The sequence below is a fragment of the Bombina bombina genome, chromosome 8 (assembly GCF_027579735.1).
Source record: "Bombina bombina isolate aBomBom1 chromosome 8, aBomBom1.pri, whole genome shotgun sequence".
In the NCBI taxonomy this organism is placed as follows: domain Eukaryota; kingdom Metazoa; phylum Chordata; class Amphibia; order Anura; family Bombinatoridae; genus Bombina; species Bombina bombina.
The window spans coordinates 244914408-244942150 of NC_069506.1; the positions used below are offsets into that span (position 1 = coordinate 244914408).

General features: G+C 39.7%; 1 protein-coding gene across 1 annotated transcript in view; it reads right to left on the reverse strand.

Moving 5' to 3' along the window:
- The window catches only part of ETFB (electron transfer flavoprotein subunit beta), a 219918-nt gene that overhangs the window by 76257 nt on the left and 115918 nt on the right, over positions 1 to 27743 (reverse strand). The window contains exons 4-5 of the mRNA XM_053691233.1: positions 4995 to 5057; positions 3705 to 3863 (exon numbers count right to left, since the gene is read on the reverse strand). Of these exons, the coding sequence (XP_053547208.1) occupies positions 3705 to 3863; positions 4995 to 5057 (222 nt within the window). The remainder of the gene's footprint in view (positions 1 to 3704; positions 3864 to 4994; positions 5058 to 27743) is intronic.

Below are 27743 nucleotides of genomic sequence, written 5' to 3' on the forward strand. Positions count from 1 at the left end.
GTTTCCAAACTGAAACTGCTCCTGAGGACGAAGGATCAGGCTTTTGTTCTTTGTTGAAACGAAAGGAACGAAAACGATTGTTAGCCCTGTTTTTACCTTTAGATTTTTTATCCTGTGGTAAAAAAGTTCCTTTCCCACCAGTAACAGTTGAAATAATAGAATCCAACTGAGAACCAAATAATTTGTTTCCCTGGAAAGAAATGGAAAGTAGAGTTGATTTAGAAGCCATATCAGCATTCCAAGTCTTAAGCCATAAAGCTCTTCTGGCTAAGATAGCCAGAGACATAAATCTAACATCAACTCTAATAATATCAAAAATGGCATCACAGATGAAATTATTAGCATGCTGGAGAAGAATAATAATATCATGAGAATCACGATTTGTTACTTGTTGCGCTAGAGTTTCCAACCAAAAAGTTGAAGCTGCAGCAACATCAGCCAATGATATAGCAGGTCTAAGAAGATTACCTGAACATAGATAAGCTTTTCTTAGAAAAGATTCAATTTTTCTATCTAAAGGATCCTTAAACGAGGTACCATCTGACGTAGGAATGGTAGTACGTTTAGCAAGGGTAGAAATAGCCCCATCAACTTTAGGGATTTTGTCCCAAAATTCTAACCTGTCAGGCGGAACAGGATATAATTGTTTAAAACGTTTAGAAGGAGTAAATGAATTACCCAATTTATCCCATTCCTTAGCAATTACTGCAGAAATAGCATTAGGAACAGGAAAGACTTCTGGAATAACCGCAGGAGCTTTAAAAACCTTATCCAAACGTATAGAATTAGTATCAAGAGGACTAGAATCCTCTATTTCTAAAGCAATTAGTACTTCTTTAAGTAAAGAGCGAATAAATTCCATCTTAAATAAATATGAAGATTTATCAGCATCAATCTCTGAGACAGAATCCTCTGAACTAGAAGAGTCCAAAGAATCAGAATGATGGTGTTCATTTAAAAATTCATCTGTAGAGAGAGAAGATTTAAAAGACTTTTTACGTTTACTAGAAGGAGAAATAACAGACAAAGCCTTCTTTATGGATTCAGAAACAAAATCTCTTATGTTATCAGGAACATTCTGCACCTTAGATGTTGAGGGAACTGCAACAGGCAATGGTACATCACTAAAGGAAATATTATCTGCTTTAACAAGTTTGTCATGACAATTAATACAAACAACAGCTGGAGAAATAGCTACCAAAAGTTTACAGCAGATACACTTAGCTTTGGTAGATCCAGCAGGCAGTGGTTTTCCTGTAGTATCTTCTGGCTCAGATGCAACGTGAGACATCTTGCAATATGTAAGAGAAAAAACAACATATAAAGCAAAATAAATCAAATTCCTTATAAGACAGTTTCAGGAATGGGAAAAAAATGCCAAACATCAAGCTTCTAGCAACCAGAAGCAAATGAAAATGAGACTGAAATAATGTGGAGACAAAAGCGACGCCCATATTTTTTGGCGCCAAATATTATTTGGCGCCAAAAATGACGCCACATCCGGAACGCCGACATTTTTGGCGCAAAATAACGTCAAAAAATGACGCAACTTCCGGCGACACGTATGACGCCGGAAACGGAAATGAATTTTTGCGCCAAAAAAATCCGCGCCAAAAATGACGCAATAAAATGAAGCATTTTCAGCCCCCGCGAGCCTAACAGCCCACAGGGAAAAAAGTCAAATTTTTGAGGTAAGACAAAATATGATAATTTAAAGCATAATCCCAAATATGAAACTGACTGTCTGGAAATAAGGAAAGTGAACATTCTGAGTCAAGGCAAATAAATGTTTGAATACATATATTTAGAACTTTATAAATAAAGTGCCCAACCATAGCTTAGAGTGTCACAGAAAATAAGACTTACTTACCCCAGGACACTCATCTACATGTTTGTAGAAAGCCAAACCAGTACTGAAACGAGAATCAGTAGAGGAAATGGTAAATATAAGAGTATATCGTCGATCTGAAAAGGGAGGTAAGAGATGAATCTCTACGACCGATAACAGAGAACCTTATGAAATAGACCCCGTAGAAGGAGATCACTGCATTCAATAGGCAATACTCTCCTCACATCCCTCTGACATTCACTGCACGCTGAGAGGAAAACCGGGCTCCAACTTGCTGCGGAGCGCATATCAACGTAGAATCTAGCACAAACTTACTTCACCACCTCCCTTGGAGGCAAAGTTTGTAAAACTGATTTGTGGGTGTGGTGAGGGGTGTATTTATAGGCATTTTAAGGTTTGGGAAACTTTGCCCCTCCTGGTAGGAATGTATATCCCATACGTCACTAGCTCATGGACTCTTGTTAATTACATGAAAGAAAAGTCAATTGAAAAAAATTTTAAGGTAAGAAAAATAAACCTTCATATGCATTATCCCAATAATGAAACTGACTGTCTGAAATAAGGAATACTGATTACCCTGAATCATGGCAAATATAAGTTTAAACACATATATTTAGAACTTTAAAAATAAAGTGCCCAACCATAGCTTTAGAGTGTCAAATAAAATAAGACTTACTTACCCCAAGACACTCATCTACATATAGTAGATAGCCAAACCAGTACTGAAACGAGAATCAGTAGAGGTAATGGTATATTAGAGTATATCGTCAATCTGAAAAGGGAGGTAGGAGAAGAAATCTCTACGACCGATAACAGAGAACCTATGAAATAGATCCCGTAGAAGGAGACCATGGTATTCAAATAGGCAATACTCTCTTCACATCCCTCTGAGAGGAAAACCGGGCTCCAGCCTGCTGCGAAGCGCATATCAACGAAGAATCTAGCACAAACTTACTTCACCACCTCCACGGGAGGCAAAGTTTGTAAAACTGAATTGTGGGTGTGGTGAGGGGTGTATTTATAGGCATTTTGAGGTTTGGGAAACTTTGCCCCTCCTGGTAGGAATGTATATCCCATACGTCACTAGCGCATGGACTCTTGCTAATTACATGAAAGAAAAGTAAATAACAGAAATACATTTAAAAGCCTGTTAAAATGTAATGCTCTAGATAAATCATAAAAGTTGTTTTGATTTCCATGTCCCTTTAAAAGAAAATTGAAATTTTGACTTTTGAAAATGGTATAATATTTGTTCAAATGGAGCCTCTTGCCTCATTGTTTATGTGCCTATAATAGTTTATGCAACACAGACAATTTCAGCAAATATGTTAAAGAAAACATTTACTACAATACATGGCATTTAAAACATATTTAAATGTTAAATTTAAGTTAAAACTAGTAAGTAAACAAGTAAAATGCTCACTTACTAATAACTCCCACAGCTTCATTAGTGAACAGCAACAAGCTGCCTGATAAAACCATCTATTTAGGGAGACTTACCGTCTCTCCTCTGTTTTTAATACTAGCCAAAATAAACCTTGAACTTCCTTCCTTGATTCAATGCTGCAAGTAGAATCCATGTGACAAGCTACCCCAAACCCAATGTGTGTGCACACTCAACCTGTACACTATAAACTGTCATCCTCCTGTTTTAATTTGTCTTGTTCAGTTTGTTATGTTTTTGTATCTTACCACAAATCTTTGTCATTGAATACCCTAATTTTGTACCCAGCACTATTTGAAATTTGCAACGCTATACAAATAAATAAGGATAACGATAAGAAGATAGCATAGTTAGGACAGAAACATTCAGCACTCGTTGAAAAAAAAAAAAATACAATATATAAAATCTCACCATAATGTTAGGCAGAGTTGCATAACGTGGCTCGTTTAGTCGCAGGTCAGCAGTCACTACAGCCGGTAGCTTCAAGCTGATGGTCTCAAGCCCACCATCTATCTCCCGTACCACTGTTAGTTTCTCCCCCTCCACTTTTACCTCTGATGCAAATGTTCCCTAGAAGTAGAAAAATATAAGAGATTATACAATCAGTGGCACGAAGATACTTTTCACAACACTATACCCCAACATTTTATTTATTTATTTTTTGTATAAAGAATAAGACTATACAGACATTAAACTTGGTAACAACTTGTTTTCAGTTTGTAATATCAAGCTATCTCAAAGACTGTCAACCAGTGGTGTATTTAGTTTTTGTGCGGCAGTGTGAAAGATTTTGCTTGCCAAGCCCCCACAATCATTTTAGCTTATTTTGTTCCTTGCGTCTTTCTAACAACTGGAGGCTAGGGCTGAATGGATGAGATCAAGCACCCACACTAGACAAGGAATTATTCCTTAAAGGGACAGTAAAGTCCAAAATAAACATTCATGATTCAACTAGGACATGTAATTTTAAAAAATCTTTGCAATTTACTTTTATCACCAATTTTGCTTTGTTCTCTTGGTATTCTTAGTTAAAAGCTAAACCTAGGAAGCTCATATGCTAATTTCTAAGACCTTCTCTTATGTGAATGCATTTTGATAGTTTCTTACCACTTGAGGGTGTTAGTTCATGTGTGTCATATAGATAACATTGAGCTCACGCACGTGAAGTTACCTAGGAGACAGCACTGATTGGCTAAAATGCATGCCTGTCAAAAGAACTGAAATAAAGGGGCAGTTTGCAGAGGCTTAGACACAAGGTAATCACAGAGGTAAAAAGTGTATTATAACTGTTGGTTACGCAAAACTGGAGAATGGGTAATAAAGGGTTTATCTATAGTTTTAAACAATACAAATTCTGGTGTTGACTATCCCTTTAATAAAAGTAATAAACAGAAATGTCTAGATCATATTAGCAGGGAAGCATTGTGCTATAAAAAAACACTGAAAACGTGCTGCCTCCTTATTCCCGCTGCCTAGGCACAGGCCAAGCTACGGAATTGAGTTTCCGCTAAAGTAAGTTTGACTGTTTATTATGTAAAACTACTTACTGTATACAAAACAATCTGCTTATTTAAGTTAACCCATCCCTTCTGTGTCCATTTAAGGGACTACATTCCATAACACACACCACCATTTTTAAAAATCATACAGGTAAAATGAATTCTGTTATTTTCTCTAGAAATCCTTTGCAAGAGAAGTTACCTGAGGCCAGTCCAGCAGAGCAGCGGTCATCTGTCCTGTTTGATTACAGTCATCATCAATTGCCTGGAAATGTAAAGGACAGCAATAAGCTCCTGGGTATTTTTGTATAAAACTGCCAAGTTATCTGTAGTAATGCAGGAGGTGGTGATACAACAGTCACATACATACGCAGTTTTTTAAACAAGTAACTATTCATACAGTGCTCACGTTCATTTGCAGGTATAAAACAATACTCAACAGCCAGTAAGACAAAACACGTGCTTCTCATGCCTGCAACAATGCTTTCCCAGATATTCATAAAGTACATATTTTTTTTCTTTTAGTTATATACAAATAAACTAAGTTTCAAGATATAAGCTACACAATAAGTGTGTTTTTCACCTATTTGTATGTGGGTTTTAAATTCTAGTGTTAGGCAATATATGACCCTAGAGCAGTACAGAATTTTACACTTTTTAGACCTAAAAAAACATAATTTATGCTTACCTGATAAATTTATTTCTCTTGTGGTGTATCCAGTCCACGGATCATCCATTACTTGTGGGATATTCTCCTTCCCAACAGGAAGCTGCAAGAGGATCACCCACAGCAGAGCTGTCTATATAGCTCCTCCCCTAACTGCAACCTCCAGTCATTCGACCGAAGACAAGCAAGAGAAAGGAGAAACCATAGGGTGCAGTGGTGACTGTAGTTTAAAAATAAAATATACCTGCCTTAAAATGACAGGGCGGGCCGTGGACTGGATACACCACAAGAGAAATAAATTTATCAGGTAAGCATAAATTATGTTTTCTCTTGTAAGGTGTATCCAGTCCACGGATCATCCATTACTTGTGGGATACCAATACCAAAGCTAAAGTACACGGATGAAGGGAGGGACAAGGTAGGTACTTAAACGGAAGGTACCACTGCCTGTAAAACCTTTCTCCCAAAAATAGCCTCCGAAGAAGCAAAAGTATCAAATTTATAAAACTTTGAAAAAGTATGAAGCGAAGACCAAGTCGCCGCCTTGCAAATCTGTTCAACAGAAGCCTCATTTTTAAAAGCACATGTGGAAGCCACAGCTCTAGTAGAATGAGCTGTAATCCTTTCAGGAGGCTGCTGGCCAGCAGTCTCATAAGCTAAGCGTATTATACTTCTTAGCCAAAACGAAAGAAGTTGCCAAAGCCTTTTGGCCTCTCCTCTGTCCAGAGTAGACAACAAACAAAGCAGATGTTTGACGAAAATCTTTAGTAGCTTGTAAATAAAACTTTAAAGCACGAACCACGTCAAGATTGTGTAATAGACGTTCCTTCTTTGAAGGAGGATTAGGACACAATGACGGAACAACAATCTCCTGATTGATATTCTTATTAGATACCACCTTAGGTAAAAACCCAGGTTTGGTACGCAAAACTACCTTATCTGCATGGAAGATCAGATAAGGGGAATCATACTGTAAGGCAGATAACTCGGAAACTCTACGAGCCGAGGAAATAGCTACCAAAAACAGAACTTTCCAAGATAAAAGCTTGATATCTATGGAATGAAGAGGTTCAAACGGAACCCCTTGGAGAACTTTAAGAACTAAATTTAAACTCCATGGCGGAGCAACTGGTTTAAACACAGGCTTGATTCTAACTAAAGCCTGACAAAACGCCTGAAACATCCGCCAGACGCTTGTGCAAAAGAATAGACAGAGCAGAAATCTGTCCCTTTAAGGAACTAGCTGACAATCCCTTTTCCAATCCTTCTTGGAGAAAAGATAATATCCTGGGAATCCTGACTTTACTCCATAAGTAACCATTGGATTCACACCAATAAAGATATTTACGCCATATCTTATGATAGATTTTCCTGGTGACAGGCTTTCGTGCCTGAATTAAGGTATCAATAACTGAATCGGAGAAGCGACGCTATGATAAAATCAAGCGTTCAATCTCCAGGCAGTCAGTCTCAGAGAAATTAGATTTGGATGGTTGAAAGGACCCTGAAGTAGAAGGTCCTGTCTCAGAGGCAGAGTCCATGGTGGAAGGGATGACATTTCCATTAGATCTGCATACCAAGTCCTGCGTGGCCACGCAGGTGCTATCAAAATCACCGATGCTCTCTCCTGCTTGATCTTGGCAATCAGACGAGGGAGCAGAGGAAACGGTGGAAACACATAAGCCAGGTTGAAGGACCAAGGCGCTGCTAGAGCATCTATCAGCGTTGCCTTGGGATCCCTGGACCTGGATCCGTAACAAGGAAGTTTGGCGTTCTGGCGAGACGCCATGAGATCCAGTTCTAGATTGCCCCAACGTTGAACCAATTGTGCAAACACCTCCGGATGGAGTTCCCACTCCCCCGGATGAAAAGTCTGTCGACTTAGAAAATCCGCCTCCCAGTTCTCTACACCTGGGATATGGATAGCTGATAGGTGGCAAGAGTGAATCTCTGCCCAACTAATTATCTTTGAAACTTCCAACATCGCTAAGGAACTCCTTGTTCCCCCTTGATGGTTGATGTAAGCCACAGTCGTGATGTTGTCCGACTGAAATCTGATGAACCTCACTGTCGCTAGTTGAGGCCAAGCCTGAAGAGCATTGAATATCGCTCTTAGTTCCAGAATGTTTATTGGAAGGAGGGTCTCCTCCTGAGTCCACGATCCCTGAGCCTTCAGGGAGTTCCAGACTGCCCCCCAGCCTAGAAGGCTGGCATCTGTCGTTACAATTGTCCAATCTGGCCTGCGAAAGGTCATACCTTTGGACAGATGGACCCGAGATAGCCACCAGAGAAGAGAATCCCTGGTCTCTTGATCCAGATTTAGTAGAGGGGACAAATCTGTGTAATCCCCATTCCACTGACTGAGCATGCAGAGTTGCAGCGGTCTGAGATGTAGGCGGGCAAACGGCACTATGTCCATTGCCGCTACCATTAAGCCGATTACTTCCATACACTGAGCCACCGAAGGGCGAGAAGTAGAATAAAGAACACGGCAAGAATTTTGAAGTTTTGATAACCTGGTCTCTGTCAGGTAAATCCTCATTTCTACAGAATCTATCAGAGTTCCCAGAAAGGAAACTCTTGTGAGAGGGGATAGAGAACTCTTCTCTTCATTCACTTTCCACCCGTGCGACCTCAGAAATGCCAGAACTACGTCCGTATGAGACTTGGCAATTTGGAAATGTGACGCCTGTATCAGAATGTCTTCTAAATAAGGGGCCCCTGCTATGCCCCGCGGCCTTAGGACCGCCAGAAGTGACCCCAGAACCTTCGTAAAGATTCTTGGAGCTGTAGCTAACCCAAACGGAAGAGCTACAAACTGGTAATGCCTGTCCAGGAAGGCAAACCTGAGAAACCGATGATGATCTTTGTGTATCGGAATGTGAAGATAAGCATCCTTTAAATCCACTGTAGTTATGTATTGACCCTCCTGGATCATAGGTAGGATGGTACGAATAGGCTCCATCTTGAATGATGGGACCCTGAGAAATTTGTTTAGGATCTTGAGATCTAAGATTGGTCTGAAGGTTCCCTCTTTCTTGGGAACCACAAACAGATTTGAATAGAAGCCTTGTCCCTGTTCCTCCTTTGGAACTGGATGGATCACTCCCATAACTTGGAGGTCTTGAACACAATGTAAGAATGCCTCTCTCTTTATCTGGTTTGCAGATAATTGTGAAAGGTGAAATCTCCCTTTTGGAGGGGAAGCTTTGAAGTCCAGAAGATATCCCTGGGATACAATTTCCAACGCCCAGGGATCCTGGACATCTCTTGCCCAAGCCTGGGCGAAGAGCGAAAGTCTGCCCCCTACTAGATCCGTTACCGGGGGGCCAATCCTTCATGCCGTCTTAAGAGGCAGCAGCAGGCTTTTTGGCCTGCTTACCTTTGTTCCAAGCCTGGTTAGGTCTCTAGACCGACTTGGACTGGGCAAAAGTTTCCTCTTGTTTTGTATTAGAGGAAGTTGATGCCGCGCTCGACTTAAAGTTTCGAAAGGCACGAAAATGAGTCTGTTTGGCCCTTGATTTATTAGACCTGTCCTGAGGGAGGGCATGACCTTTTCCTCCCGTGATATCAGAAATGATCTCCTTCAAACCAAGCCCGAATAGGGTCTGCCCCTTGAAGGGAATATTAAGAAGCTTAGACTTTGAAGTAACGTCAGCTAACCATGATTTAAGCCATAGCGCCCTACGCGCCTGAATAGCAAAACCAGAATTCTTAGCCGTTAGTTTAGTCAAATGAACAATGGCATCAGAAACAAAAGAATTGGCTAGCTTAAGTGCTCTAAGCTTGTCAAGTATATCGTCCAATGGGGTCTCTACCTGTAAAGCCTCTTCCAGAGACTCAAACCAGAAGGCCGCCGCAGCAGTGACTGGGGCAATGCATGCAAGAGGCTATAGAATATAACCTTGTTGAATAAACATTTTCTTAAGGTAACCCTCTAACTTTTTATCCATTGGATCTAAGAAAGTACAACTGTTCTCGACGGGGATAGTAGTACGCTTAGCTAGGGTAGAAACTGCTCCCTCCACCTTAGGGACCGTTTGCCATAAGTCCCGTGTGGCGGCATCTATTGGAAACAATTTCTTAAAAATAGGAGGGGGAGAGAACGGTATACCTGGTCTATCCCATTCCTTAGTAATAATTTCTTAAAACCTTTTTTTTTTTTTTTTAATCTTTTATTATAGTCTTGAAAAAATACAGAATACATTGACAATATAAGCATTACAAGTAGGATACTCACATGTATCCAGTTACATTTGTCAAAAATGTACATACATGTTATCAATCTAAAAGTGTGGGGGGGGTATTGAGTCTATTATGCCCAACTGGGCAGCCTAAAAGTCCATTATCTTGTATAGTGTTATATTACAATATTCGTACATCTTTCATGGAGAGAGTCCAGGAAGAAAAAAGAAAAAAAAAACAAGGAAAAGAACAAGGAGAAAGAAAGGAAAAAAAAAAAAAAAAAAAAGGTAAACTTAACATAATCTCCTCCCTTCCCACCGCCCCATCCAATCCTATCCGTTTAGGCCTCCAACTCGGGGCATACTCGCTATATTTGAATGTTGATGATACCTTCTATATTAGCAATAAAGTCTCTACCCTGGTTTAGAATAAAGTCTTTCCAGACCTTTAAATATGAATTATCTTTCTTCCTTTCAAGCCTATAGTCATGAGCTGCTATTATTGCACTATCTGAAAGGAGATTTTTTGCTTCTTTGATCGATGGAGCTTGTGGTTTGCACCAGTTGTCAAAAATAAGTTTTCTGAGATTAAGTATCGCAGTTAGAATGAATCTCTTTTTATTCCCCCATGAAATACAGGGGGTCAATAGTATTATAGAATTTATTGAGAGCCTCACTTCAACATTTGTCATTTGGGAAAGAAGATAGGCTACCTTATGCCAAAATTGGTTTACTTTCGGGCATTCCCACAGTAGATGTCCCAAGTCTGGATCATTTAAATGGCACTTAATACAAGAATTTTTAACATTACAATTCCACTTAGCTACCCGCCGTGGGGTGAGGTAATCTCTATTGATGATCTTAAACTGCGTTTCTCTTAGATAAGTTGAGGGAGAGATAGCTAACGCTGTCCTTAAACTGTTCTCTAGTTGATCTATAGGGTCCGTCAAACTTACTACCTTTCCCCAGTATGTCCTTGCTCGTACTATGTGTTTTTCTGTCTCTGCCGATCTTAAAATTTTATATATAGAAGACAAGGAACACTTTTCCCTTTTAAGATGATCCATTAATGGGTGATCTTGGAAAATCTGGGGAAACAGATACAGTAACTTTCGTATATAGTCTATAGCTTGCAAGAAGTAAAACATATGTTTCTTCTGTGCTGCCGGAAAGATATTTTGAAATTCTGCAAAGTTATGAAATTTTCTAGTCTTAAAATCATAGAACTCTGCAACCGAGAGAGCTTTGGTAGGTGACCATAGACTAAAAGGGTTAACGGAGTTACCTAATGGAAAGTGCCAATTTCCTTGAATAGGTAGCCATTTAGAGACCGCTGTAGGATGTCCAAACAGCTTCATGGTATTCCTCCATGCTTTTAAGATGTCCTTAAGTAAGGGGTGGTTAGCAATTGTATTGCCCAAAATCTTATTTGTTGCATGTAGTATAAAGCCCATAGAATAAGGGGCACAGATCTGTTCTTCTAAATACCTATTGGATAATTTAAATGACTGAAAAAGCCAATCAATTGGAAATCTTATTAGTGTTGCTAAATTGTACCATTCCAGGTTGGGAAGTGATAGCCCCCCTCCCAAATATGGTTGGTATAGTATTTCTAATTTTATTCTGGGTTTTCTCCCACTCCAAAGAAAATATCTCAGTGCCCGGTTGAAGCGCCATAAATCCATTTTTTTTATAAGCAAGGGAAGCATTCTACATGGGTACAACATTTTTGGGACTATGAACATTTTATAAAGATTAACTTTACCCGAGATTGAAACCGGTAACGCTGCCCAGCTTCTTAATTTTATCATAGTTTCTTGGAGGATTGGTAGAATATTATCGCGATACCAGTCATCTGGGTTAACAGAGAGTTTCAAGCCCAGATATTCCAAAGCATTGGATTCAATAAATTCGTAGGTTTGCTGTTTGTTACTCCTTTTCAGCCAGATTACCTTTGATTTTGCCAGGTTAGTTTTGTACCCTGAGACATTCCCATAATCCTTTAAAAGTTCTAAGACTATGTCAATGGTATCTTTTGGATTGCTGACATACAAAAGTAAATCATCAGCAAATAAAGATACCCTTAGCAATTCCTTGCCTATATTAATTCCTGTAAGAAGTTCCCTCAATTTGATTGCCAATGGCTCCAGAACTAAATCGAAAAGTAGGGGTGAGAGAGGACACCCCTGTCTCGTACCTCTTGAAAGTGTAAAAGATTGAGTTAACTCATTGTTGATCATAATTGATGCCTTGGCATCTGAATAGATGTTTCTAATAAAGGTGCAAAACTTTTCTCCAAATCCGTATCTAACCATAACTTTGAACATAAATGGCCATTCCACTCTGTCGAAGGCCTTCTCTGCATCCAGAGATAGCAGGAAGGCCTCCGGCAGAGCAGAACCCCCGCCACTGTACTGAGAAATAGCATGGAGTATCTTTCTAATACTTTTCTCAGATGATCTTCCACTCACAAATCCCACCTGATCCTCGTGTATAATTTTAGGTGCAATTAGCTTCAATCTTTCTGCCAAGATCTTCATCATAATCTTATAATCAAGATTAAGCAGGGATATCGGTCTGTAAGCTGTAAGATCTAAGGGATCTTTATTAGGTTTAGGGATTAATACGATGTTTGCCCTCTTAAAATCTTCCGATACCTTGATGTTTTCTTCAAAATACCCTTTGTATAGGTCCTTTAGGACTGAAGTAATTTTTTCTAATAGTACCATATAAAACTCCAAGGGCAGGTTATCTGGGCCAGGAGACTTTCCTCTAGCTAATGATTTAATGACCCTTACTATCTCCTGGTCACTTATAGGCTTGTCCAGAGCTTCCAAATCTGATCCTGATATCAATGGCACCTCACTAGCATCTAGAAATCGATCAATCTCTTCTGCTTGTGGTTGTTGTGATGCATAAAGGTCTGTGAAAAAATTACGGAATAAGAGAGCCATTTGTTCCTGATCTGAGGTGATACTCTTATCTTTTCTAATAGCCACGATAGGCTTTCTCTGAGTTTGTGTTTTAAAAATGGATGCTAAGAATTTGCCTGCTTTATTGCCATATCTTTTAAATTTGGCTGCTTTGATTTGTATTGATTCTTGGGCTTGTTGTAATAGAAAATGATCCCTATTTTTTTTATTAGAGAAATAAATTTCTCTATTTACTGTAGTTGGATTCTGTGTGTAACTAGCATAGGCCTCTTTAAGTTTATTAGATAAATCATAGTATCTAAAAGTTTGCTTCTTTTTTAATCTCGCCATGTATGATATTATCTCTGCTTTTAAATATACTTTAGCCGTTTCCCAGAAAATATGTGTATTACTTCTACTGTGAGCATTAAAGGAGCAATAATCTTCCCAGGCCTTTTCCAAAAAAGACTTAAATTTATCTGAGTTGGCTAAATAAACTGGGAAGAAAAAAAGAATTAAATGTATATGGTTTCTTAACTTGAATTTGTAATATTACAGGAGCATGGTCGGAGAGAGTAAATTCCAGAATTTCACATTTAGAGATTTTAGGAGCCAGAATTTCTGATACTAGATATAAATCTAGTCTAGACATGGTATTATGGGATTTGGAATGGCATGTAAACTCCCGAGAGTTGGGATTCATAGTCCTCCAAATATCTATAAGATTAATTGATTGGGTCAGTAGACTGAAGATTTTTTCTTCATATTTGTGATGGGATCTTGTATATTTCCCTTTTTTCCTGCTTAGACCCATTCTAATTCTATTAATACTCGAGTTAGGGGTAATATTGAAATCCCCTGTTATAATTATGTTATCTTTTGCAAACTTCAAGATATTCTTAATTAGCCGGGTCCAGAATGCAACATCAGAGCTATTGGGGCCATACAAGTTAACTATTAAGAAGAACTGTTTTTGAATCTTCATTCTAACCATTATATACCTGGCCTCTCTATCTTTCAGTACTTTAATGATTTCTTGTCCGAGGTTTTTATGAATCAGGATCATCACCCCTCTGGCTGCTTTCCTATATGAAGCAAAAAAAGATTGCGAAAACCCGCGTATCTTAAGTTTGTTGTGTTCGGCATCGGAGAGATGAGTCTCCTGTAAACAAATGATGTCCAGAGCCTTCTTACTTAGAAAATTTATCACCGCTTTCCTTTTAATGGGGGAGTGAATTCCTCCCACATTCCATGAAATAACCTTTATCTTCTAACTATTTTTTTGAAGCTAGGCTTGCAGCATACCTTGTCCCTAAATAAAGTGATGGTGTGAAACCCAAGTTGGAAGGCACGACACTGTACATAAAAATTGCCCAGGGATGTATGGATGGGGGGGAGAGAGAGGAGGAGAAGATAAAAAAAAAAAAAAAAAAAAAATTTTTTGTACCCTATCTTTATCAACGTATTTCTAGTGGAAAAAACCCCCCCCATATATACACATTTATTAAAAAAAGAAAAATAGTGATATAAACAAGAAGGTGAAATTTGTGCTTCAAACCATTTCTATCATTAAAGTTAAATCCTTCTAAAACAAATTCACAAAAGTAAAGCAAAGTATGTATCATAACCTTGATTAAAACTGTGATGTATATTTCAATTCCTAAAATATAGATACCTTTATACATTATTTCTATTAAACAGTGAAAATCGTGTGTACAAGGTGAACCTAAAACCATTTCTATAGCAACAAATAAACCTTTTTAGTTCAATTTCACAAAATTGTGTCAAAATATTCGTAATATCAACGGGTACACCTTTCATGTGTGTTTCAAGTACAAATACCTTCGTATCTAAGAAGAGGAAAAAAAAAAATTTGTTTCTCCTTAAAAGAGACATAAAGAAGGAGGAGAAAAAAAAAAATCTTTGTTTCTCCTTAAAAAAGACAAGGAGAAAAAAAAAAAAAAAATTGTTTCTCCTTAAAAGAGACATAAAGAAGGAGGAGAAAAAAAAAAATTCTCCTTGAAAGAAACAAAAGGATGTGAGAAGAAAAAAAAAAATAGAATATTTATAAATCCACAAATCAGGGACTCTCATTAAACCAAACTCATTATTTTGATTCATTCTCTAAGAACAATTGTGCGGCTTCAGGGGTTTCGAATACATAGGTATTTGGTCCAGACTTAATTCTAAGTTTGGCAGGATACATTAAGGAGAAAAATCTCTTCTCCTGTGCTAGTTGAGAACAAATAGGGGAAATTTTTCTCCTTTTAAGTGAAGTCTCTGCTGAGAAGTCCTGGAATATTAGGATTCTAGCTCCATTAAATTGTAGGGGTTGTTGTTTTCTAAATGCTTGGATAAGCTCATTCTTTCCTTGGTAGTTAAGAAATTTGGCAATCACTGGTCGCGATCTCTTTATGCCTTGCTCCGTCCCCTCTTGCTCTCTCTTTCTTAAAACCTTTTAGGTATTGGAAAAACATCAGTGTAAACAGGCACTGCATAGTATTTATCCAATCTGCACAATTTCTCTGGCACTGCAATGGTGTTGCAGTCATTCAGAGTAGCTAAAACCTCCCTGAGCAACACGCGGAGGTGTTCAAGCTTAAATTTAAATGTTGCCATATCAGAATCAGGTTGAAGCATCTTCCCTGAGTCAGAAACATCACCCACAGAAAGAAGCTCTCTTTCCTCAGCTTCTGCATATTGTGAGGGGGTATCAGACATAGCTACTAAAGCGTCAGAGTGCTCTGTATTTCTTCTAACCCCAGAGCTGTCTCGCTTTCCTCGTAACCCAGGTAGTTTGGATAATACCGCTGACAGTGTATTATCCATGACTGCCGCCATGTCTTGTAAAGTAAACGCCATAGGCGCGCTAGATGTACTTGGCGCCTCTTGAGCGTGAGTCCCTTGAGCGGGAGTCAAAGGCTCTGACACGTGGGGCGAGTTAGTCGGCATAACTTCCCCCTTGTCAGATTCCTCTGGTGATAAATCTTTTAAAGACAGAATATGGTCTTTATAACTTAAAAGTGAAATCAGTACATTTGGTACACATTCTAAGAGGGGGTTCCACCATGGCTTCTAAACATAATGAACAAGGAGTTTCCTCTATGTCAGACATGTTTAAACAGACTAGCAATGAGACCAGCAAGCTTGGAAAACACTTTACAGAAGGTTAACAAGCAAAAAATAAAAACGGTACTGTGCCTTTAAGAAAAATAAAAAAGGTCAGAATTTGAAAAACAGTGAAAAAAAGCAGTAAATCAAACGAAATTTTTACAGTGTGTATAATAGGCTAACAGAGCATTGCACCCACTTGCAAATGAATGATTAACCCCTTAGTTTCAAAAACGGATCAAAAAAACGAAATAGACGTTTTTTATCAGTCACAACAAACTGCCACAGCTCTGCTGTGGCCCTACCTTGCCATACAAACGACTTTGGAAAGCACCAAAACCCTTCAGAGAGGTCCTAAGCATTCAGGGAACTCCTTCAGGAAAACTGGATGTCTCAGTCTGCAAAAGTTAATGCGCATTTAGGCGCAAAATTAGGCCCCTCCCACTTCCTGTCTACACAGTGAGAGGCCTAACAAAAACAGAATTTATGCTTACCTGATAAATTACTTTCTCCAACGGTGTGTCCGGTCCACGGCGTCATCCATTACTTGTGGGATATTCTCTTCCCCTACAGGAAATGGCAAGGAGAGCACACAGCAAGAGCTGTCCATATAGCCCCCCTCTGGCTCCGCCCCCCAGTCATTCGACCGACGGTTAGGAGAAAAAGTAGAAACTATAGGGTGCCGTGGTGACTGTAGTGTATAAAGAAAGGCAGACATTTTTCAAACCTGATTAAAAAACCAGGGCGGGCCATGGACCGGACACACCGTTGGAGAAAGTAATTTATCAGGTAAGCATAAATTCTGATTTCTCCAACAGTGGTGTGTCCGGTCCACGGCGTCATCCATTACTTGTGGGAACTAATACCAAAGCTTTAGGACACGGATGAAGGGAGGGCGCAAATCAGGTTACCTAAACAGAAGGCACCACGGCTTGCAAAACCTCTCTCCCAAAAACAGCCTCCGAAGAAGCATAAGTATCAAATTTGTAGAATTTGGCAAAAGTGTGCAGAGAAGACTAAGTCGCTGCCTTACATATCTGATCAACAGAAGCCTCGTTCTTGAAGGCCCATGTGGAAGCCACAGCCCTAGTAGAGTGAGCTGTGATTCGTTCAGGAGGCTGCCGTCCGGCAGTCTCATAAGCCAATCGGATAATGCTTTTCAGCCAGAAAGAAAGAGGTAGCAGTAGCTTTTTGTCCTCTCCTCTTACCAGAGTAAACGACAAACAAAGAGGAGGTTTGTCTAAAATCCTTTGTTGCTTCTAAATAGAACTTTAAAGCACGAACTACATCTAAATTGTGTAACAAACGTTCCTTCTTTGAAGCTGGATTCGGACACAGAGAAGGAACAACTATTTCCTGGTTAATATTCTTGTTGGAAACAACTTTAGGAAGAAAACCAGGCTTAGTACGCAAAACGACCTTATCTGAATGGAACACCAGATAGGGTGGATCACACTGCAAAGCAGATAATTCAGAAACTCTTCTAGCAGAAGAAATAGCAACCAAAAACAGAACTTTCCAAGATAGTAACTTGATATCTATGGAATGTAAAGGTTCAAACGGAACCCCTTAAAGAACTGAAATAACTAAATTTAGACTCCAAGGAGGAGTCATGGGTCTGTAAACAGGCTTGATTCTGACCAAAGCCTGTACAAAAGCTTGTACATCTGGCACAGCTGCCAGGCGTTTGTGTAACAAAACAGATAAAGCGGAAATCTGTCCTTTTAGAGAACTCGCTGACAACCCTTTATCCAAACCCTCTTGGAGAAAGGAAAGAATCTTAGGAATTTTAATTTTACTCCATATGGAACCATATGAAGTTGACCATTGTCAGGCGAGGCCAAACCAGGAGCGCATTGAATATCGCTCTCAGTTCTAAAATGTTTATCGGAAGAAAAGACTCTTCTCGAGACCATAGACCTTGAGCTTTCAGAGAGTCCCAGACCGCGCCACAGCCTAAGAGACTGGCGTCGGTCGTGACGATGACCCACTCTGGTCTGGGGAAACTCATTCCCTGAAACAGGTGATCCTGAGACAACCACCAGCGGAGAGAATCCCTGATTACCTGGTCTACTTGAATCTGGGGAGACGAGTCTGCATAATCCCCATTCCACTGTTTGAGCCAGCACAGTTGTAATGGTCTTAGTTGAATTCGAGCAAAAGGAACTATGTCCATCGCTGCGACCATTAATCCTATTACTTCCATGCACTGAGCTATGGAAGGCTGCAGAATAGAGTGAAGAACTTGACAAGCGCTCAGAAGTTTTGATTTTCTGACCTCTGTCAGGAAGATCTTCATTTCCATAGAATCTATTATTGTTCCCAGAAAAGGAACTCCTGTTGACGGGAACAGGGAACTCTTTTCTACGTTCACCTTCCACCCGTGAGATCTGAGAAAGGCTAGAACAATGTCTTGTATGGGCCTTTGCTTTGGAAATAGACGACGCTTGGGTTAGAATGTCGTCTAGATAAGGTGCTATAGCAATGCCCCTCGGTCTTAATACCGCTAGAAGGGACCCTAGCACCTTTGTGAAAATTCTGGGAGCAGTGGCTAAACCGAATGGAAGAGCCACAAACTGTCTTTCCAGGAGGACGAACCTCAGGAACTAATGGAGATCTTTGTGGATAGGAATATGCAGGTACGCATCCTTTAAATCCACGGTAGTCATGTATTGACCCTCCTGGATTGTTGGAAAAATCTTCCTTGTTCCATTATTGGAACTGGGTGTATCACTCCCATCTTTACTATGTCTCCTACGCAGTGTAAGAATGCCCGTCTCTTCATCTGGTCTGAAGATAAGCGAGACATGTGGAACCTTCCCTTTGGAGGAAGTTCCTTGAATTCTAGAAGATATCCCTGAGAGACTATTCTAGTGTCCAGGGATCCGGAACATCTCTTGCCCAAGCCTGAGCAAAGAGAGAGAGAGAGAGAGTCTGCCCCCTACTAGATCCGGTCCCGGATCGGGGCTACCCCTTCATGCTGTCTTGGTAGCAGCAGCAGGCTTTTTGGCCTGTTTACCCTAGATCCAACCTTGCAATGGTTTCCATGCTGGTTTAGGTTGGGAAGTGTTGCCTTCTTGTCTGGAGGCCGCAGAATTAGGAATTGGTCCGTTCCTGAAATTGCGAAAGGAACGAAAATTAGATTTGTTCTTAGCCTAAAAAGGCCTATCTTGTGGGAGGGCATGTCCCTTTCCACCAGTAATGTCTGAAATAATCTCTTTCAATTCCGGCCCGAATAGGGCCTTACCCTTGAAAGGAATATTAAGCAAATTATTCTTGGACGACACATTCGCCGACCAGGATTTTAGCCAAAACGCTCTGCGCGCCACTATAGCAAACCCTGAATTTTTCGCTGCTAACTTAGCAATTGAAAGCGGCATCCAAAATAAATGAATTAGCCAACTTAAGTGCGTGAATTCTGTCCATGAATTCATCATATGGAGTCTCCCTTTGAAGCGAATTTTCCAGTTCCTCAAACCAAAATACGCTGCGGTAGTGACAGGAATAATGCACGAGATTGGTTGAAGAAGGAAGCCCTGCTGAATAAAAAATTTTTTAACAGTCCTTCTAATCTTTTATCCATGGGATCTTTGAAAGCGCAACTGTCCTCAATAGGAATAGTTGTGCGCTTAGCTAACATTGAAACCGCCCCCTCAACCTTAGGAACCGTTTGCCATGTGTCCTTTCTGTGGTCGACAATGGGGAACATTTTCTTGAATATAGGAGGTGGAACAAAAGGTATACCTGGCTTTTCCCACTCCTTAGTCACTATGTCCGCCACCCGCTTGGGTATCGGAAAGGCATCAGCGTGCACTGGAACCTCTAAGAATTTGTCCATCTTGCACAATTTCTCTGGAATTACCAGAGAATCACAATCATCTAGAGTAGTTAGGACCTCCTTAAACAGGGCGCGGAGGTGTTCTAACTTAAATTTAAAAATCATTATATCAGTGTCTGCCTGCTGAGAATCAGAAACTTCCCCTTCAGACAGGCCCTCCCTCACTGCTATACTCAGATTGATGTGAGGGAACGACTGATAAATTGTCCTCAGGGCTAACCTGCTCATCTTCTGTATTTAAAAACTGAGCAATCACGCTTTCTAGAATAGGATGGCAGTTTGGATAATAGATTTGCTATAGAATTATCCATCACTGCAGTTAATTGCTGCATAGTAACCAGCATTGGCGCGCTAGATGTACTAGGTATCGCCTGCGCGGGCAAAACTGGTGTTGACACAGAAGGAGAGGATGATAAACTATCCCCACTACCTTCACATGAAGAATCATCCTGGGCAATCTTATTAAAATGTGACAGTACTGTCCTTACTTTGTTTGGACGCTATGACACAATTTGCACAAACATTAATAGGGGGAACCACCTTGGCTTCCATACATACAGAGCATAAGCTATCTGAAGGTACAGACATGTTAAACAGAATATGGCAGGCTAATAATGCAATAAAAACGTTTTTAAAGAAAAGCGTTACTGTCTCTTTAAATAATAAACAAGCACACTTTATTTCTGAAAGTTTGAAAAACTATGAAGGCAATGTCCGATTTTTACAAAATTTGCACCCCAGAGTCCTAGTGCCTTGAAAGTATTGCACACTAAGTTTCAAGACTTTAACCCTTAAAATGAGCAAAACTGAGCTATTTGTTCAAATAAACAATTTTATCACACAACAATCACTGCCACAGCCTTGCTGTGGCTTTTTACCTTCCCTTAAAGTGATTCAGCACTGAAATAAACCTTCCTGAGTCAGTTTTCTTTACCCACAGGACCCTCAAATGAAGCTGCATGCACTGCCAAGGAAATAAACTGCGCAATTGAGGCGCGAAAACAGGGCCTCCATCTGCATTACCAGAGTGAAGGGGCCTTTCTGACTGAAGTAGTAGTCTAACTAGATGCCAGGCGAAAAAAAACGTTCCCAAAAGTGCTTTTATAACACAAAAAAACACTCTAAATGTCCAATAAATCTGATATAAACCAATCGATTTAGCCCACAAAAGTGTCAACCAGTATAGAGCCCATTTATAAGCCTTAATCTGTTATGAATCTAAGAAAATGGCTTACCGATCCCCTAAGGGAAAAACTGACAGTCTTCTAGCATTAACATGTCTTGTTAGAAATATGACTAATCGTGCCTGAAGCAGATAAGTCTGCAAACTGTTCCCCCCAACTGAAGTTCTCTGGGCTCAACAGTCCTGCATGGGAACAGCAATTGATTTTAGTTACTGCTGCTAAAATCATACTCCTCTTTTAACAGAAATCTTCTTCATTTTCTGTTGTAGAGTAAATAGTACAAACCGGCACTATTTTAAAATAACAAACTCTTTATAGAAGAAATAAAAAACTACAACTAACACCACAAACTCCTCACCATCCCCGTGGTGATGCTACTTGTTCAGAGCGGCAAGGAGAATGACTGGGGGGCGGAGCCAGAGGGGGGGCTATATGGACAGCTCTTGCTGTGTGCTCTCCTTGCCATTTCCTGTAGGGGAAGAGAATATCCCACAAGTAATGGATGACGCCGTGGACCGGACACACCAATGTTGGAGAAACTTTCCCTAAGCAAATTTTAGCCAGCCATGTGGAAAAAAACTGGGCCCCAATAAAGTTTATCACCAAAAAGCATATAAAAAAACGTTTAAGCACTCCCAGCAAACGTTTTATATTTCAGTAATTTGAAAAAATAAAAAGAGTGTTACCTCTAATAGTAAGCATGATACTAGTCGTTATTAAATCACTGTAATCAGGCTTATCTTAAATAAATCCGGTATCAACAGCATTTTCTAGCATATACATTTCTCTAGAAAAATTTAGACTGCACATACCTCATAGCAGGATACCCTGCACGCCATTCCCCAAGCTGAAGTTACCTCTCTCTTCAGTTATGTGTGAGAACAGCAATGGATCTTAGTTACAACCTGCTAAGATCATTAGAGCCCACAGGCAGACTCTTCTTCTATTTTCTGCCTGAGACAAAAATAGTAAAACTCCGGTACCATTTAAAAATAAACGTTTGAATTGAAGTAAAAACAACTAAATTACACCACATCTCTCTAACTGCTTCCATGCTTGTCGAGAGCTGCAAGAGAATGACTGGAGGTGGCAGTTAGGGGAGGAGCTATATAGACAGCTCTGCTGTGGGTGATCCTCTTGCAGCTTCCTGTTGGGAAGGAGAATATCCCACAAGTAATGGATTATCCGTGGACTGGATACACCTTACAAGAGAAAAGCATACCATGTCAGCAAATCTCATTATTGATTAGTTGGTCAGTTGCACGCCACCAGCTGCTTCTCTCCGATAAACTCCTGCACATGGTATTGTGTAAAACATAATTTATGTAAGAACTTACCTGATAAATTCATTTCTTTCATATTAGCAAGAGTCCATGAGCTAGTGACGTATGGGATATACATTCCTACCAGGAGGGGCAAAGTTTCCCAAACCTCAAAATGCCTATAAATACACCCCTCACCACACCCACAAATCAGTTTAACGAATAGCCAAGAAGTGGGGTGATAAGAAAAAAGTGCGAAAGCATATAAAATAAGGAATTGGAATAATTGTGCTTTATACAAAAAAATCATAACCACCACAAAAAGGGTGGGCCTCATGGACTCTTGCTAATATGAAAGAAATGAATTTATCAGGTAAGTTCTTACATAAATTATGTTTTCTTTCATGTAATTAGCAAGAGTCCATGAGCTAGTGACGTATGGGATAATGACTACCCAAGATGTGGATCTTTCCACGCAAGAGTCACTAGAGAGGGAGGGATAAAATAAAGACAGCCAATTCCTGCTGAAAATAATCCACACCCAAAATAAAGTTTAATGAAAACATAAGCAGAAGATTCAAACTGAAACCGCTGCCTGAAGTACTTTTCTACCAAAAACTGCTTCAGAAGAAGAAAACACATCAAAATGGTAGAATTTAGTAAAAGTATGCAAAGAGGACCAAGTTGCTGCTTTGCAAATCTGATCAACCGAAGCTTCATTCCTAAACGCCCAGGAAGTAGAAACTGACCTAGTAGAATGAGCTGTAATCCTTTGAGGCGGAGTTTTACCCGACTCGACATAGGCATGATGAATTAAAGATTTCAACCAAGATGCCAAAGAAATGGCAGAAGCTTTCTGGCCTTTTCTAGAACCGGAAAAGATAACAAATAGACTAGAAGTCTTTCGGAAAGACTTAGTAGCTTCAACATAATATTTCAAAGCTCTAACAACATCCAAAGAATGCAACGATTTCTCCTTAGAATTCTTAGGATTAGGACATAATGAAGGAACCACAATTTCTCTACTAATGTTGTTGGAATTCACAACCTTAGGTAAAAATTGAAAAGAAGTTTACAACACCGCCTTATCCTGATGAAAAATCAGAAAAGGAGACTCACAAGAAAGAGCAGATAATTCAGAGACTCTTCTGGCAGAAGAGATCGCCAAAAGGAACAAAACTTTCCAAGAAAGTAATTTAATGTCCAATGAATGCATGGGTTCAAAAGGAGGAGCTTGAAGAGCCCCCAGAACCAAATTCAAACTCCAAGGAGGAGAAATTGACTTAATGACAGGTTTTATACGAACCAAAGCTTGTACAAAACAATGAATATCAGGAAGATTAGCAATCTTTCTGTGAAAAAGAACAGAAAGAGCAGAGATTTGTCCTTTCAAGGAACTTGCGGACAAACCTTTATCTAAACCATCCTGAAGAAACTGTAAAATTCTCGGTATTCTAAAAGAATGCCAAGAAAAATTATGAGAAAAACACCAAGAAATATAAGTCTTCCAGACTCTATAATATATCTCTCTAGATACAGATTTACGAGCCTGTAACATAGTATTAATCACAGAGTCAGAGAAACCTCTTTGACCAAGAATCAAGCGTTCAATCTCCATACCTTTAAATTTAAGGATTTGAGATCCTGATGGAAAAAAGGACCTTGCGACAGAAGGTCTGGTCTTAACGGAAGAGTCCACGGTTGGCAAGAGGCCATCCGGACAAGATCCGCATACCAAAACCTGTGAGGCCATGCCGGAGCTACCAGCAGAACAAACGAGCATTCCTTCAGAATCTTGGAGATTACTCTTGGAAGAAGAACTAGAGGCGGAAAGATATAGGCAGGATGATACTTCCAAGGAAGTGATAATGCATCCACTGCCTCCGCCTGAGGATCCCGGGATCTGGACAGATACCTGGGAAGTTTCTTGTTTAGATGAGACACCATCAGATCTATTTCTGGAAGTTCCCACATTTGAACAATCTGAAGAAATACCTCTGGGTGAAGAGACCATTCGCCCGGATGCAACGTTTGGCGACTGAGATAATCCGCTTCCCAATTGTCTATACCTGGGATATAAACCGCAGAGATTAGACAGGAGCTGGATTCCGCCCAAACCAGAATTCGAGATACTTCTTTCATAGCCAGAGGACTGTGAGTCCCTCCTTGATGATTGATGTATGCCACAGTTGAGAATGAACGATTCTCTCTTCAGAAGAGGCCAAGACTGAAGAGCTCTGAAAATTGCACGGAGTTCCAAAATATTGATCGGTAATCTCACCTCCTGAGATTCCCAAACTCCTTGTGCCGTCAGAGATCCCCACACAGCTCCCCAACCTGTAAGACTTGCATCTGTTGAAATTACAGTCCAGGTCGGAAGAACAAAAGAAGCCCCCTGAATTAAACGATGGTGATCTGTCCACCACATCAGAGAGTGTCGTACAATCGGTTTTAAAGATATTAATTGAGATATCTTTGTGTAATCCCTGCACCATTGATTCAGCATACAGAGCTGAAGAGGTCGCATGTGAAAACGAGCAAAGGGGATCGCGTCCGATGCAGCAGTCATAAGACCTAGAATTTCCATGCATAAGGCTACCGAAGGGAATGATTGTGACTGAAGGTTTCGACAAGCTGAAATCAATTTTAGACGTCTCTTGTCTGTCAAAGACAGAGTCATGGACACTGAATCTATCTGGAAACCCAGAAAGGTTACCCTTGTCTGAGGAATCAATGAACTTTTTAGTAAATTGATCCTCCAACCATGATCTTGAAGAAACAACACAAGTCGATTCGTATGAGATTCTGCTAAATGTAAAGACTGAGCAAGTACCAAGATATCGTCCAAATAAGGAAATACCACAATACCCTGTTCTCTGATTACAGACAGAAGGGCACCGAGAACCTTTGTAAAAATTCTTGGAGCTGTAGCTAGGCCAAACGGCAGAGCCACAAACTGGTAATGCTTGTCCAGGAAAGAGAATCTCAGGAACTGATAGTGATCTGGATAAATCGGAATATGCAGATATGCATCCTGTAAATCTATTGTGGACATATAATGCCCTTGCTGAACAAAAGGCAAGATAGTCCTTACAGTTACCATTTTGAATGTTGGTATCCTTACATAACGATTCAATATTTTTAGATCCAGAACTGGTCTGAAGGAATTCTCCTTCTTTGGTACAATGAAGAGATTCGAATAAAACCCCAGCCCCTGTTCCAGAACTGGAACTGGCATAATTACTCCAGCCAACTCTAGATCTGAAACACATTTCAGAAATGCTTGAGCTTTCACTGGATTTACTGGGACACGGGAAAGAAAAAATCTCTTTGCAGGAGGTCTTATCTTGAAACCAATTCTGTACCCTTCTGAAACGATGTTCTGAATCCAAAGATTGTGAACAGAATTGATCCAAATTTCTTTGAAAAAACGTAACCTGCCCCCTACCAGCTGAGCTGGAATGAGGGCCGCACCTTCATGTGGACTTAGAAGCTGGCTTTGCTTTTCTAGAAGGCTTGGATTTATTCCAGACTGGAGATGGTTTCCAAACTGAAACTGCTCCTGAGGATGAAGGATCAGGCTTTTGTTCTTTGTTGAAACGAAAGGAACGAAAACGATTATTAGCCCTGTTTTTACCCTTAGATTTTTTATCCTGTGGTAAAAAAGTTCCTTTCCCACCAGTAACAGTTGAGATAATAGAATCCAACTGAGAACCAAATAATTTGTTACCCTGGAAAGAAAGGGAAAGTAGAGTTGATTTAGAAGACATATCAGCATTCCAAGTTTTAAGCCATAAAGCTCTTCTAGCTAAAATAGCTAGAGACATAAACCTGACATCAACTCTCATAATATCAAAAATGGCATCACAGATAAAATTATTAGCATGTTGAAGAAGAATAATATTATGAGAATCATGATCTGTTACTTGTTGCGCTAAGGTTTCCAACCAAAAAGTTGAAGCTGCAGCAACATCAGCCAATGATATAGCAGGTCTAAGAAGATTACCTGAACACAGATAAGCTTTTCTTAGAAAGGATTCAATTTTCCTATCTAAAGGATCCTTAAACGAAGTACCATCTGCCGTAGGAATAGTAGTACGTTTAGCAAGGGTAGAAATAGCCCCATCAACTTTAGGGATTTTGTCCCAAAATTCTAATCTGTCAGACGGCACAGGATATAATTGCTTAAAACGTTTAGAAGGAGTAAATGAATTACCCAAATTATTCCACTCTCTGGAAATTACTTCAGAAATAGCACCAGGAACAGGAAAAACTTCTGGAATAACCACAGGAGATTTAAAGACCTTATCTAAACGTTTAGATTTAGTATCAAGAGGACCAGAATCCTCAATTTCTAAAGCAATTAGTACTTCTTTAAGTAAAGAACGAATAAATTCCATTTTAAATAAATATGAAGATTTATCAGCATCAATCTCTGAGACAGAATCCTCTGAACCAGAAGAGTCATTAGAATCAGAATGATGATGTTCATTTAAAAATTCATCTGTATAAAGAGAAGTTTTAAAAGATTTTTTATGTTTACTAGAAGGAGGAATAACAGACATAGCCTTCTTGATGGATTCAGAAACAAAATCTCTTATGTTATCAGGAACACTCTGAACATTAGATGTTGATGGAACTGCAACAGGTAATGGTACTTTACTAAAGGAAATATTATCTGCATTAACAAGTTTGTCATGACAATTAATACAAACAGCTGGAGGAACAGCTACCAAAAGTTTACAGCAGATACACTTAGCTTTGGTAGTTCCAGCACCAGACAGCGATTTTCCTGAAGTATCTTCTGACTCAGATGCAACGTGAGACATCTTGCAATATGTAAGAGAAAAAACAACATATAAAGCAAAATTGATCAAATTCCTTAAATGACAGTTTCAGGAATGGGAAAAATGCCAAGGAACAAGCTTCTAGCAACCAGAAGCAATGAAAAATGAGACTTAAATAATGTGGAGACAAAAGCGACGCCCATATTTTTTTAGCGCCAAATAAGACGCCCACATTATTTGGCGCCTAAATGCTTTTGGCGCCAAAAATGACGCCACATCCGGAACGCCGACATTTTTGGCGCAAAAGAACGTCAAAAAATGACGCAACTTCCGGCGACACGTATGACGCCGGAAACAGAAAAGATTTTTTGCGCCAAAAAAGTCCGCGCCAAGAATGACGCAATAAAATGAAGCATTTTCAACCCCCGCGAGCCTAACAGCCCACAGGGAAAAAAGTCAAATTTTTTAAGGTAAGAAAAATGATTGATTCAAATGCATAATCCCAAATATGAAACTGACTGTCTGAAAATAAGGAAAGTTGAACATCCTGAGTCAAGGCAAATAAATGTTTGAATACATATATTTAGAACTTTATTAAAAAAGTGCCCAACCATAGCTTAGAGTGTCACAGAAAATAAGACTTACTTACCCCAGGACACTCATCTACATGTTTGTAGAAAGCCAAACCAGTACTGAAACGAAAATCAGCAGAGGTAATGGTATATATATATATATATATATATATATATATATATAAGAGTATATCGTCGATCTGAAAAGGGAGGTAAGAGATGAATCTCTACGACCGATAACAGAGAACCTATGAAATAGACCCCGTAGAAGGAGATCATTGAATTCAAACAGGCAATACTCTCCTCACATCCCTCTGACATTCACTGCACGCTGAGAGGAAAACCGGGCTCCAACCTGCTGCGGAGCGCATATCAACGTAGAATCTAGCAAAAACTTACTTCACCACCTCCATAGGAGGCAAAGTTTGTAAAAC